At 57.2% G+C, this 13,737-nt stretch overlaps 1 protein-coding gene across 2 annotated transcripts in view; it reads left to right on the top strand.

The window, feature by feature from the left end:
* Positions 1-2,433, top strand: part of PCDH1 (protocadherin 1) — a 52,201-nt gene extending 49,768 nt beyond the window's left edge. Inside the window, exon 5 of one of the 2 annotated variants that reach the window (XM_062629256.1) lies at positions 1,482-2,433. In XM_062629256.1, the coding sequence (XP_062485240.1) occupies positions 1,482-1,867 (386 nt within the window). In that variant the 3' untranslated portion in view covers positions 1,868-2,433. The remainder of the gene's footprint in view (positions 1-1,481) is intronic. The other variant, XM_062629257.1, reaches the window with a different exon arrangement.
* Positions 2,434-13,737: the final 11,304 nt, after the last annotated feature.

The raw sequence follows: 13,737 nt of genomic DNA, 5'->3' as shown, positions 1-13,737 counted from the left end.
TGGGGTAGGTGGCAAGGAATGGCTTGTGTCTGGAATGGCTCTTGGAGGGATGCTCACCTCTGCATGGGAACACCAAGTTTCAGCCCCTGAAGACTTGTGACAGGTACTCCCTGTATAAAAGATGCATGGCCAAGGCTCAAGGTCTTGCAGTGTCTGGGGCAGAGAGTGGCTGGTATGTGAGGACACCAGACCTTGGTGGTCAGTTTCTCTGGTATGCCAGGAGCAGGGAGCTATTGATGCCCTCAGATAGATACCTGGCTCTCTCAGGGGCACGTGCTTGGGCACTCCTGGGCCAGGACTCATGAGTATCAGGTATGTGCAGCCTCTCTGGGGGTAGATGTGGGTTTGCCCATGTGTGCTTCGCTGTGCTCAGGGATTTCAGGCTCTGTGGGAGACCAGACGATGTCTGAGGAGTTCTGGCTGGGCTTGGGGCTCCTGCTGACGGGTGCCTGGGATGTTTGCAGGTGGCCTGGCATGCCTGATGGAGAGCCTGATGGAGAGCAGGGCAGGGCTGGCCAAGGATTGTGCTCAGGAAATATGCCCCTCAGGGCAGTGAGGAGCCTGCCTGTGTTTAGGGCAGTTCCCTGTCTCTGGGTCAGTGGTGCCCAAAGATGCTGGACCAAAGGGGTTCCTGGAGCCTGGTGGTGCCCACAGCTTGTGGGGTGGCAAGTCCGGTGCCAGCCTGTCTCCTGCTGTGCAAGCCCAGCCTGTGGAGCTCCTCCTGTACGATGCACATCTGCAAAGGGGATGAGCTCTGCCCTGTGCTCTGCCTCCATTTCTCTGCACACATCTGCTGCAGGGAGGGTGCTTGTCCAGAGGGAGCTGTAGCTGTAAGCTCGGACTGGAGGCACTGGCTGCTAGGAGCCTTGGGGTCCCCTCCCAGGCTCTGCTGTTTCATCCCTGTGCTCCATCATAGAACCCCAGCCGTGTTTGTTTTGGAAGTGACCTTAAAGCTCACCCAGCTCCAACCCCTGCCATAGGCAGGGACACCTTCCACTAGAGCAGCTTGCTCCAAGCCCCTGTGTCCAACCTGGCCTTGAACACTGCCAGGGATGGGGCAGCCACAGCTTCTCTGGGCACCCTGTGCCAGCGCCTCAGCACCCTCACAGGGAAGAGCTTCTGCCCGAGAGCTCATCTCAGTCTCCCCTCTGGCAGGTTAAAGCCATTCCCCTTGGCCTGGCCCTACAGGCCCTTGTCCAAAGCCCCTCTCCAGGTTTCCTACAGCCCCTTCAGGCACTGGAGCTGCTCTGAGGTCTCCCCTTCAGGAGCCTTCTCTTGTCCAGGCTGACCCAGCCCAGCTCTCTCAGCCTGGCTCCAGAGCAGAGCTGCTCCAGCCCTCGCAGCATCTCTGTGGCCTCCTCTGGATTCACTCAAGCAGATCCACATCCCTCTTGCAGTAACACACATTCAGTAGCATCCTCACGTCCCGAGCTGGTGGTACCCAGGTGTGTGTAACGATGCTCTCACTTGCTTCTCCGCAGATCTCCGGCCTCTGCCCGATGTAGCCATGACTGGGACCTGTACCCGGGAGTGCACAGAGTTCGGCCACTCCGATACCTGCTGGATGCCCGGCCAGTCCTCCCCCAGCCGCAGGCCCAAGAACGCCCTCAAACTCTCCACTTTTGTGCCTTACCAAGACAGAGGGAGTCAAGAGCAAGTCGGGAATGGCAGCCCCAGACTCTCAGAAGAGCGCAGCACCAAAATGGCCAACCTCCGCCTGCTCCCCACGTACAGTGCCTTCTCCAATAGTAGCCATGAGCCCTGCAAGGACTCTCCCATGGAGGAAATTCCTCTCACCCAGACCTCGGACTTCCAGCCAGCCAGCACCCCCTCTTCCCAGACCACCAAGAGGGAGATCTACCTGTGAGGCTGGGCGTGAGGGGCAGGGAGCAGACGTGCTTCTGAGGCCAGTGTCCCGAGGAACACTTTAACCTTCAATGCTTTATCGCTCCGGTTCTCCAGGCAGGGGGCTCCGTGGACAGCAGGGCAGGGCGAGGCAGGGATGGGAGCAGCGCCTTTTAAACCTGTCCTTTCCCGGGGCCAGGGGTGGGTGGGAAGGATGGAAGCATCCGAAAGCCCATTTCCGAGCACTTGTGGGTGAATGTCTCCGAACTGCTGCGTCACCGGGGAGGGCTGGGCAGGCTCCTGGTGCAGGGGGCATGGCTGGGGAGAAGGGCTTATGTACCAAAGGTCCACGCAGAGCTGGTGAGTTCCTGGGGCATAGGATGAGGGGTGTCCCTGCGCACGGGGAGCGAGCTGCCTGTCTCTTTGCTGTAGACTCCTGTAAATACGAAGCTTAGGAATGACATTCAAGTCCTGCCTGATCGAAACTTTTTATTGTCCTTGAAACAAAAGACATTTAAACAAAAACAAAAAATACAGAAAAAAAAAGGAAAAAAAAAAAGAAAGAAAGAAAAAGAAACCAGAAACAAACAGGGAGCAAGTTCCAGCTTTGAATGGTTTGCTGTGTGGAAAAGCCCGCGGGAGCGCAGCGTCCGGCCCACACTCATGTTCTATATTGTAAATAGAGATGTGACCAGTCCCTGAGACAGCAGCTGGGGAGCTGGAGGAGAGGGGCAGCGTCCTAGCCGGACTGCAGGGACTTTGCTGTTTCTCAGCCTGGACCTCTTCCTGAGCGTTGTCACTGTGCCCACAAGCTGCAGGGTCCCTAGGGACTGCCCGGTGCCATAGGTGGGGTCTGCTTTGGGGGGGTTCCCTGGTGGTGGCCCTGCGCCCGGCGGGTGGAGGAGGGATGGGGAAGCCCCCAGTGAAGGGACCGGCTGGGTCCGGAGAAGCCCTCAGTCCCGCTCTGCTGGCAGGGAGGTCGTCATCGGCTGTGGCGTCTCAGCCCATCACCTTGTGCCTCCTCCGGGGCAGGGGATGCCCATGGGGCCGGCTGTGCCATGCCTTCGACCTCCATCCCATCCGCCTGTAAGCCACCATTGCCTTTGTGAGGAGGAGCTTTGTCTCAGGGTCACTCCGGGGGCCGCCGAGCCCCTGCCCGCTGGACTCCTGCTGCCCTTAGGCCACAGGGCCACTCTCACGGGGTCCAGCTTTCTCTTCCATTGTCAAAGGTCCACCGGTGTCCCCGGCGGGTCCCCACTGCCCCGGCATCCTCGGCTCCCTCGCAGGGCACCCAACCGGGGCAATGGAGAGGACCCCCTTGCCCCTCAAGGGACTCTCCAGAGGGGGATGCCTGGGCACTTTCCCGAGCCTCTCTGCTCCCTTGGGAGCAAGGGCTTCCTGTTTTGGGGGGGCTCCATGGGCTGGAGGGGTCCAGGGACCTCACACCTCATTCCTGGGTAGCCCTTCCTGGTCCTCCCCTGCCAGGATGCGGGGAGGGGCTGTGCTGCACCGTTGTTCTTCCCGTATTCACATTGATCGTCTTCATCTCTGGCATCTTCCTTAGGGAGCGAGGCCAGCGGTAACTGCAGGACGGTTGCCCCCGTGGCTCATCTCCGGTTCGTGCAGTCCAGCACCGTGGGGCTCTGCTGGGCTCGACCGGCACGGGGGACACTGCAGGGAGCTGGCACCCGGCTGCTGCGGGTCAGAGACTGCCCTGCCATAGCCGTAGTGCCTGTTGGGGTGCAGAGCACCGGGGGCCCCCTCTTCTCAGCCTCCTCCCCTCCAGCATCCCTGTCTCTGAGCAGCTCCTCTCCCGGCGGCAAGATGGGGGCAGCTCCCCAGTGTGGCTCCGGTTGGCCTGAGGGGATGCAGCGGGTGACAAGAGAAGGGCGGCAGAAGGCGCCTGCTCGCACCCGCACCCCTGTGCCCCAGCCCTGCTTCCTTGCCATCTCCGGGCAGCACCGCATCGCCCGCAGCCCTGGCACCTCGGGGTGTCACCGGAGGGGGCAGGACCCTCCTCCCGGCCTCCTGCTGCTGCTCCCTCGAGGCGGGCGCGATGCTTCGGTGATGTCCGGCCAGGCATCCCTGCTGTGCCCTTGCCCACGGTGGCCAGCCGGCAGGGTCCGTGTTCCCCTGGTCTGCCTGCCTGAGCAGGTCACGCTCCTGAACTTGTTTTTATTGTAGCTCTGTAGTTTCAGGGCCAAACTGGGCAGAATGTGCAATTTGGCCGCGCTGGCCAGGATCTCTGACTCCACTGCCAACTCGACTGCTCACGCTTCCCCTCGGCTCAGGCAGCAGCAGTGTCCAGTGCCCCTCTTGGGGACCCCCTGAGAGAGCAAGACCAGCTTTTGCCCCAGCCCCTCACCTGCGGGTGGGCTCCCTGCCTTCTGCTCGGGGTCACAGAGGGACTCTGAAGCTCCAAGCCCCATGGCTGGAGTTGCTGTCTTGTCTCCTGGAGCGCCTGGCGATGTTCTCAGTGCAAGGGGGGGTGAGTGCAGAGGGGGGTCCCCGAGGAGCAGGAGAGGTGGGTGCTGGGGGTCTGTGCCATGGGGAGGGTGGGAAGGGGGGATGCACAGTGGGATGCTGGGTTTGGGTCTTTGGTGGGGAGCACAGTGAGAAAAGGGTGTGGGTATCAGCAGGGTGGTGGGTATCTGAGGGGTGGAGAGGGGATGGGTTCTATGGGGAGCATGGAGGGGGTGAGGGTGGGAAAAAACAGGGAATGGGTCTTCATTGGGTTTCAAGGGGTTGGGAAGCTCTGTGGGGTGCAGCAGGGGTGGGTCCCTGGGATGATGGAGGTGCTGGGAGAGGGGTGTTAGGGGTTTGTCCCGGGGTGAAGCTGTCAGTGTCACTGGGGGAGGGCACGGAAGAGGTGCTGTGGGAAAGAAGCTCATTTGCACAATTATAAGCCAGAAGGATAAAGCCTCTGTGCACGTGGGGGGATGACGCTCCCCACGGGCTCCAGTCTAGACAAGCACAGGGAAGAGGAAGGGGGTTGACGCCTCTGCAGGGGGGTTCACTGCATCTCACACTGCACTAGGACAAGCCAGGGGTAAAACCAAAGGTGGGAGCCAGGGAGCAGGCGGGCTGCGTGGGAAGGATCTAAGCGACCCCTTTGTAGCTCTTCAGTGTTGGTTCTATTTATACGAGATTTCATTTCCTTGCTTGTGATGCCTTGTTTTTTGTACAGTTTTATGTACATGCAGGTGTAGCTTTTCTAAAGGAGAAATCCTATGGCAGAGTAAAGTACCCAACTATTTTTCAGATGGTGACCTATGTCTAAGGCAATGCCTCTTGCTAAGGTTGTATTGCTCTCAATGTGTGATGCATTTCCCTGTGCGGGGAAGGCTTTGGGCCTTGGGCTTGGTTTTCCCCGGGCGCTGTGAGCACAATTGATTCCCTTGTAATTCTTTCTGTTCAGAGCAGTGAGCATGACACCGTCGTGATCCCCTTTCCGTTCTCCTGTTCTGTTTGTTTGCTGAGCTGTCAGATGACCAATTCCATTGTAATTAGCCCTTCCTAAAGCTTTACAATAAAAGTGTTGAAAACCCGGCTGCTTGTGCCTGATGGATTCTTACCACATGTCACATCCTTCGAGGTGGCTTGGGGCATACTCAGGGAAGAAGGCGCATGGAGGCAGTGAGCAGAGGTGGCTGTGGGGAGATACCTGCTCCTGCTGCCCTCCTTCGGGTACAAGGAGCCCTGGTGGGGCTGCTCTTGTCTCCTTGCTCCTGTTCTCCGGATTAAGGATGTTTCTGTCCAGGTACGAGCAGGATAAGCCCACAGAGCGGTTTGCCACAGACAAAGTCTCCTTTATTTACACCCAAAAGGTTTCAGGGAAAACATGAAACAAGGCTTCCTATGCTTGTGCCTGTCACCAGCTCAGGTGGGGACCAGGGCAAGTCCCACCAACCAGCTCCACAGTCCCGCCTCCATCACTGCTCCTTGGAGGCTTGGTGCCATTTCCCACCGTTTCACCATCTCCTTCCCCAAGCCTGGTTGATGTTTTTAAGGTAGTTCAGACCCTTTAGAAACAGCTGGGCCACTTCAAACCAGGGCATGGTTGTGGCTGCTTCCTGCTGCAGCTGCAGGGAGCTTGCTCAGCCCTGGCTGCTGTGTTCTCCTGCTTGCCTTTGCACAGCACTGCGCTAGGCAAGATCAATAACCACACAAGGTAGTTTCTTAGCTTGGAGTAGAGATGCTTCCTCATTAGTGGGGTTATATATGGGTGCGATGTGTCTCGGCTGTGTTGGGCTCACACACAGCATCGTGCCTCTCTGCTGAGCTGCATTGGACTTGACATGGTTTTAGAACCAGGCAAAGGCAAGATTCATCCCCAGCCTGGAAGGCATCAGCAAGTATTCCCAGGAAAGAAGAGTTTCCAAGTGAAGCTATAGAACATTGTCCCCTAAGCGGGGTTCTGTAGATACTCCTTTGCTACCATCCCCTTCCCACTGGGCTCTCCTGTGAGCAATGCCCTCCACTCCTGAGGAATCATATCCTCATGGTTGAGGGATCGGGGGATCTCAGCTGCCCCTCTGTGGCCCTGGGCAGCACAGATGTGTCTCCAGGGATCCTGGGGAACCAAGTGGCCTTGCTGCCTGTTGATGCTCCATCCCAGGGAAAGAGGATCCAGTTGCTGAAGATGGTGCCAGACTTCCACATCTGGCACCAAGGGGACACCAAACATAGAGCTGCCAGCACCCAGCTGCCCCACGATAACTGGGATCACCAGAGCATGTCTTCCTAAGGAGAGGCACAGTCCCAGGACCTCCCTGCCCGTCCTGAACATGCCTGGCCTTGTGCCATGCCCTATAGCTCTTCCTCATGACCCCTCTTCTTCCCCAGACAGCCCAGTTCAGACCCCCTGTGCCCCCATTTGTGCTTCCTTCTGCTCCTCTGCTCTACCCTTCTCTACCCCACCAGCATGTCCCTGCTCACCCACTCCCTCACCTCTGTTCTCTCCTTGCCTCTCTGCCCCACCACAATGCAGCAAGCCTTTGGGTGCTCCAGCACAGCCCTAAGCATCACATCCATGCCCTGAGCATCACAACCAGCCGGCTCTGTGCTGGTCTGGAAACTGTTTGGTTTCCATGGCAGCGCACATCGATTGCCAGGGTGGGAAGGGACCTCGCGCACGCTGCTGGTGAGGATGCTGCAGCTGCACGGCTCGGGGCATGGGCACGGTGCTGCTCATGGGATGGGTTTTGGTACCCAGTGAGCCCTGCACATGGAGGTGGAAGGGGTATCCTCCTGCCTGGCATGGTCCCACCAGGCTGAGCCTCATCAACAACTGAAATGGAGTTGAGTGAGCTGGCCTTGGTGTGCCTGTCAAGTCCTTGGAAGTTTGCACAGCCTGGGTCTCCACAGGAATCATCTGAAGTGGAGAAGCTGCTCCTACTGCCTGCTCCTTGATGGCTTTCCCTGTGGTGGAGGTATCTGCAAGGAGGGCGATGGTCTGACTGGCTGCCAGATGGGTACAGTGTGTGATGTGTGTTGGGGTGAACTTGCTGCATAAGCTTTGTTCTGACCTGGGTTTCTGAAGCACATCTGGTTCAATAGGGTCCTGGGCTTACAGCAGCAACTGGGAATGTGCCAGGCCAGGGCACTCATTTTGATGGAAAAGTGGCTCCAGCTGCCTGCACTGATCTGGCAGATTCCTTTGCTTGCACAGTGATGTGGGATGAGGTTTGGGATCTCCTGGCTTCAACCAGGAGAGATCAGGTGCAGTGGCACCACCTTCCTCATGGAGGCTGCCTCTCCTGAGGCTTTGCTCAGTAAAAAGCACGGTGAGGTTCAAAGCAGAGTTGTCAGGAACAGCAGAAATCTGTGCTTACTTGGTTCCTGGTCTCAGTCCCCCACTTGCAGAGCAATGGGCATTTCTGCATGCAGGGAACAGGGATCAGAACTGCCTGATCTATTTCACTGAATGAAACAAAATGATCCTGAAATGGTTCCTGGGCCAAGCAGATGTGATGGGAGGACAAAGTGAGCCAGCAGAGCTGCGCACAGAGCTGGCTGAACTGCCCAGGCAATGAATTCCAACCAGGACATCTTTCTTGCCCATTCAGCACAGCCTTTGCTGCCTACCTGTGCTGTGACAGTGGCCTCAGATGTACTCCTGACATGGGAGCAGGGCTCTGGGCCACTGCTGTGCCAGCCTGATGCTTGGGATAGAGGTTCAAAAAGAGCTGGAAACAGTTTAAGAGCCAACACCATCTCTTCTGGCAGGGGATGTGTTTTATGCCACGATGCCCACAGGCAGCTGTGGACAGCTGTGGAGAGCAGGGTTGGCCATGGAGAGGGCACTGATGGACTTCAATAACCAAACCCCACAGGGAGATTCTGTGAGGAACAGAGCCCACGATGCAGGAGGAGAGGGACCATGGTAGGGGGAAGCTGCAAAGCCCTCCCTCCCTGCCTGGATCTAGGTTGTAGGGAGCTTGCCCTGCCCTGCTTATCCCTCCCTTGTATCACCATTAATAGGATGATCAGGGTTGCCTCTGCTCATGGCAACTGGCCCTGCATATGTTGCAGTGGCCTCTGGGGGAGATTGGATATTGTACTACAGGAGAAGCCCCTGTAATCACCCACAGGATGACTGGGATTTGCAGCAGCTCGGGGGAGGCAGGGGGGCCCAGCCCCAGGCAGTTTGCTTCCACGCCTTTGGTTGTCTGGCAGCATGATGAAGGGATTAGGAGATTTAGAGCAAGTCCAGCCCCTCTCCGGGGGGCTCTCCAACTGAAGCCCCAGCAGAATGCATAGCTCAGTGAATTCCCATAGGCAGACTGATAGAAGGCTGGGGTGCTGCTAACAGCAGCTAATCTAAGAGCAGGAGCTTCCCCGCCTCTGCTAGGAGGGAAATGGCATCTTCTAACCCAGGGAGAATCTATGAGGCTCTTCCACAGCCAGATGACCAGCCTGCAACAGCGTTCACCCCACATTGCTTATCCCATCCCTTCCTTGTGCTTATCGCAGCCCCAATCCCTCTTCAGTGCTGAGAGCACCCTTTAGCCTGCCACGAACCTCCAAGTAACCACACCAGGTTGGCCTGGCACCACATTCTGATCACACAAGGAGGCACAGTTGGCTGGACCGTGCCCTTCTTCCCCATCTGCTCCCGGTGGTGGTGATGGAGCTAAGCCTGGCCTGCACAAAAGCAGCCTCTCTCGATAAGGGAGCTCTCACGGGGGCTTAGTGCAAACAGACCTAATGGGATTAGTGCAAATGGGAGCCACGCTCTGTTCCAGCAGTATGCCGGTCCTCCCTCCCTCAGCATCCCTTTTCCTCCCCGCCTGTCCATCACCTGCGAGCAGGGTGCCAATCACCAGCTATCTCAGCACCATGCTCCTCAGGAAATGCAGCTCTGAACTCCCCTGTCCCGGGATCCTCCAAACTAACAGATGTGATGCAGCAGGTCTCTGAGCTGCCTGAGCCTGTCTTTCCACCCTGATCTCATTATGGACAGCCAGCTTCTGCTGCAGAACCCAGCTGAGTTCCACTTTCACTTGCGGAACAGCCCTAAATTGTGATGTTACCAGGTCTGACCCTGGAGAGTCTTCTCAAAAGGCTTTAAACTGGGGGTTTGCGACATCAGGGTGGACACCAGACCCTTCCTCAGTGCTCTCTTTGCAGCAGCCTTGTCACAGCTCCGTGCTGCAGGGAGCTAGGGTGCACCGGAGTCCCACAGTGCTCTGCTTGTCATTCTGGGCAGTGTGGGAAGGACCAGCACCGAGTGTTGATCAGTTAGTGTTGCAATAGCACTGAGTGTGTAACCACAGAATCACAGAACCCAGACTGGTTTGGCTTGGAAGGGACCTTAAAGCTCATCCAGTTCCAACCGCTGCCACGGGCAGGGACTCCTTCCACTAGAGCAGCTTGCTCCAAACCCCATCCAACCTGGCCTTGAACACTGCCAGGGATGGGGCAGCCACAGCTTCTCTGGTGTTGCCACACAATGTGATTTACAACATGTTTGTGTTGGTGTGTGGGGAGATTACCAACCCATGGAACCACAACCCCAACAGACACCTTCCCCACCAGCCACCCTGCCTGGGAAGCTCAGATACCTGTTGAGTGCACACTGAACCTGGGCACCACAGCTTATAACTGCAGCCTGGAGGAGCCCTTGGAGGTAGCACAAAGGTGGCTGTCAGCTGAGGGGAGCTGTAATGAGGCAAAGTTGATCATGTCACACAAGGCCATCATGGATAGGATGGTGTCCTGGTGCCAGCCACCCTGTCCTGGCTGCTCCAGCTTGGAAAGGATGGAGAGATGCTGCTGAGATAACTGCCCCTGGGGCTCTCGCCATGCAGGAGGTGTCTGCCGGCAGCTGTGTGATAAGATCATTGGGGTGAGCTGCAGCAGCATCTCTGCACCCACAAGAGAGGAGCTTTGAGCCTCTTCACAGGCAGCAGGGGAATTCATGGGTGTTTTGCCTCCCAGACTTGTCCCTTCACTTCTCCTCGTGCCCTATGAAATCATTCCAGATCTGAGGAAAGGCTGCACAGGCTGCTTCCCAGACTCAGAAAGGTAGCAAGAAGTGAGCAACTTAAATGGTTTTTCCAAAGACAACACAGACCTAGGGCGTTATTTCATTGCTGGTCCAGCAGATGAAGGGTTATCCCAGGGCTTTGTGTAGGCACATTTTGGGCATCATCTCCAGAGTGTGCTGAAGCAGGTCAGGCCTCAGTTTCCCTGTGAATACATGGATCTGATCTTTCTCTACCTTATCTTACCTCGATCTAAAGCCCTGCCCCATGCTCTCTCATCCCACTCACTGCCTGCTCCTGGTTCTGACCAGTGTTCCTGCAGGAACCTCCTCCTCCGTCCCTGGCAGGTCAGACTCCTCCACGCACACATGGATGGAGCAGCTCCCACGTGCAGTGCTTGCTCACTGCACCCAGCCCCATCACTCACGTGTGGGAAGCCCAGCAGCATCATCCCCCCCCCTGTGTTATTTATAGCCCAACCTAGCAGCCTCCTCCAAGCACGGCATTCCTTTCCCGGGATAAGCTGTGCTCGTCCCAGCCTTTTCCAAGACTGCTGGAAAGGATGGCATCTTTCCCAGGGCATTTCTAGCTGCCAAAGTAGGTCTGCAATGGCACAGCTCCCTCACCACGTGGAGGGAGCTCATTCGAGATGCTGCGCCCCAAAATGTTTTGCTGGGAGTAAGGTGTGTGAGGAAGGAACTGCCAGTTCCAGGGAGCAGAAAGCGAGGCTGTTTTCTCCTGCCTTGAGTCGCTCTCTGTAGCCTGAAACCTGCTGAATTATGCTCATGACTCAAATTTGCAGGAGATGGGGAGATGATAAAATCCTGCTCGCTGTTCTAGGGCTCCGCCTTCAGCCCAATGCGGTGCTGGCGAATGCTCCCACAGCGCAGCCACCAGCAGCAGCACACTGGAAGCAATGTGCAGACCCTCACAGCTGCTGCTGGTCAAACAGCCTTCAGGGCATGCTGACAGCCCAAATGGGTCATATACGTGAAATAGAGCAGGTCACAGCTCAGCCTCCTGGGAGCCGGTTTTCCCGACTCCTGGCAAAGCCGAGCACTCGCTCCGTGAGATCCTCGCCCTGCCTGGGAGCTACCAGGAAACACCAAATCCCACAGTTCTCACGCTGAAACTGAGGGCTGTCTGGTCCAGCTTGCTCCCTCCTGGCTTCCGTCATCCCTGTTTGTCCTCCCATCAGCACCAGCCCCTGAGGACCCTGCCTTGTGCCTGCAGAGCGGTCCTGGTCACCTTGGCACCATGTCCCCATCCTGGTGACCCAGAATGAGTCACCGCCAGAGCCCAAGGTCTGCCCTGCCCCATTCCTCTCCCGTGGCACCAGACTTTCCTCAGCCAGTCTGAAGTCAGCATCTCACCTCCCCGAGCCCAAATGAGAGACAGCAGAGCTCCCACGTGCTCTGGAGCTGGACTCACTTAATCAGCTCCTGCCTCGTCTGGAGCTGGACACTCTCTTCCCAGGGCCAGAGGTCAGTGATGGCAATGAGGGGGTGATGCAGGCGAGACATTGCTCTGGGAGCAATCCTCCGCTTACCCTGTCAGCTCTAGTTTAACCCAGCAGCCTGCAAGGCTCAGCAGAGATAGCAAAGGAGTGGGAGGCTGAGCCTGCCCCACCAGCAAACGTGGCATACAGCCCTTTTGGGGACAGCTTTCCGTACCCTGGCGCTGTGCATAAGGAGGGGTAGCCAGAGCTGCCCTCTTCCCCTTGTCCATAGCCTCCCTGGGGCAGGAAGGGGTCTGAACAGGGGTTCATTGAGGGAAAGACAGGATTGAAGGGGGTAGGACAGGCTTTGTGGTGTCCTGGCCCGTGAAGATGGGTCTTGCCACTAACCCAAGGAAGACAAAAGCTATGAGGGCAAACCTTGCTCCTAGCACCTCATCCTTCCACATCCTGGGTTGAAGGGATGCCCACAGCAGCATGGGTACTGTGGGGGTACATGGCATACAGCACACACTGGAGGGTCAGTACCTAGCACTGTTTGCGAGCAGTGGCTGCTGGCTGGGTTTTGCTGGTGGTATTCCCATCCTCACACCACTGGGACCATTCCATGGGGTACCAACAGGGCTCTGTGCAAGCAGAGACGCTCCGTGTGTCCAAGGGGGTGCCATACACAGAGCACATCCCTGTGTGTCTGCCCTGCACATGGGCAGGGGGGCACATGCTGCCTGTGCTCACACACGTGTGCTGCATTCGGCCAGGGGCGGTTATTATTCTTTATTAATTTTCCTGTCCGTCTGACATATTCTTTATCACTCTGTCTCCATCTCTCACCCAGCCTCTTCCCTCCCTCAATCACCCTCGATTAGTTTTGCTGTCTGCCTCACATTCCCGTGTTCTTCATCAGGCGCGTCCTCTCCCACTCTCCCCTAGTCCCTCTCCTCCAGCTCCACCTCCCCCCCTCCCAGCCTTCCTCCCTCCTGACTCCTCTTCCCCGCTGCTGTGGGAGCACATAAGCACAGAGTGGTCAGGAGCTGGTGGCCCTCCAAGCTCTTCTGCTCCATCCCCATTGTTTCCCTGCCTGCCAGGCACTGGGAATTCTCCTAGCTGCCTGGGATGCTGAGTGCCTCCGGCCCCCCATCAGTGCAGATGCTTCTGTACTGCTAAATCGGTTGCAAATTAAGCCCCTGGCTCGAAGTAGTTCAGGAGCAGACATCTTCGAGGGAGAGGAGATCCCCTTGGATGCTCATCACTTGCTTCTGCTTCCCCATTCCTCTGCTCCTTCTCCATCCATCCCAGCATGCATCCTCCATCAGGGAAAACACTCATGCTGTGCTTCATCCCCATCCCTCTTCCAGGCTAGTAGTACCAGTCAGTGAATAGGCTGGTGCTGTAGGACCCATCTGTGAGATGAAGGCATCTTGCCAGTTGCCAGAAGAGGCCCTGGCTGACAGCCCCAGGCCGATTCACAGCCTTTATTGCCTCTTATCCCAGTGTCTGTGCTGCTCCTGTTGGGTGCCTCCATCTGCACAGACCTGCAGCCACCAACCATGGGGGAGATCAGACAAGGGAATGTCATGGAGGAATGGAGCTGCATGGCCAGACACTATGGAGACCAAGCAGGAAGCAGAGCTGCCTGAGATGGACCTCAGGCTTTGAGGCACAGCATGGGGGGATGCTCTGGAAGGCACCTCTGGATAAAGATGGGATGGATGAAGACATAACCTGCATCTCCTGGCAGAGAAGGCACAAATATTTTGCCTCCCTGCCTCTGGGGACAAGAAGGTGTAAGTCTGGGGTACTGGAGGACTCAGGTGGGTGAAACGGGCTTGCAGTGGCTACTGTGCCCCAGGCACCCAGAAGAATCAGCCCAAACTGATGGTAGCTCTGTGTGGAGATGGTATCTGCTCAGCTGCTGCCCTCCTCTGACCCTGGAGGAAGAGGGTGCTC

The sequence above is a fragment of the Pezoporus occidentalis genome, unplaced genomic scaffold (assembly GCF_034315485.1).
Source record: "Pezoporus occidentalis ecotype Australia unplaced genomic scaffold, CSIRO_AGI_Poc_V1 ctg33, whole genome shotgun sequence".
Taxonomy (NCBI): Eukaryota; Metazoa; Chordata; class Aves; order Psittaciformes; family Psittacidae; genus Pezoporus; species Pezoporus occidentalis.
The sequence above is the reverse complement of the archived record's forward strand: the minus strand, read 5'-3'. Positions and strand labels throughout refer to the sequence as shown.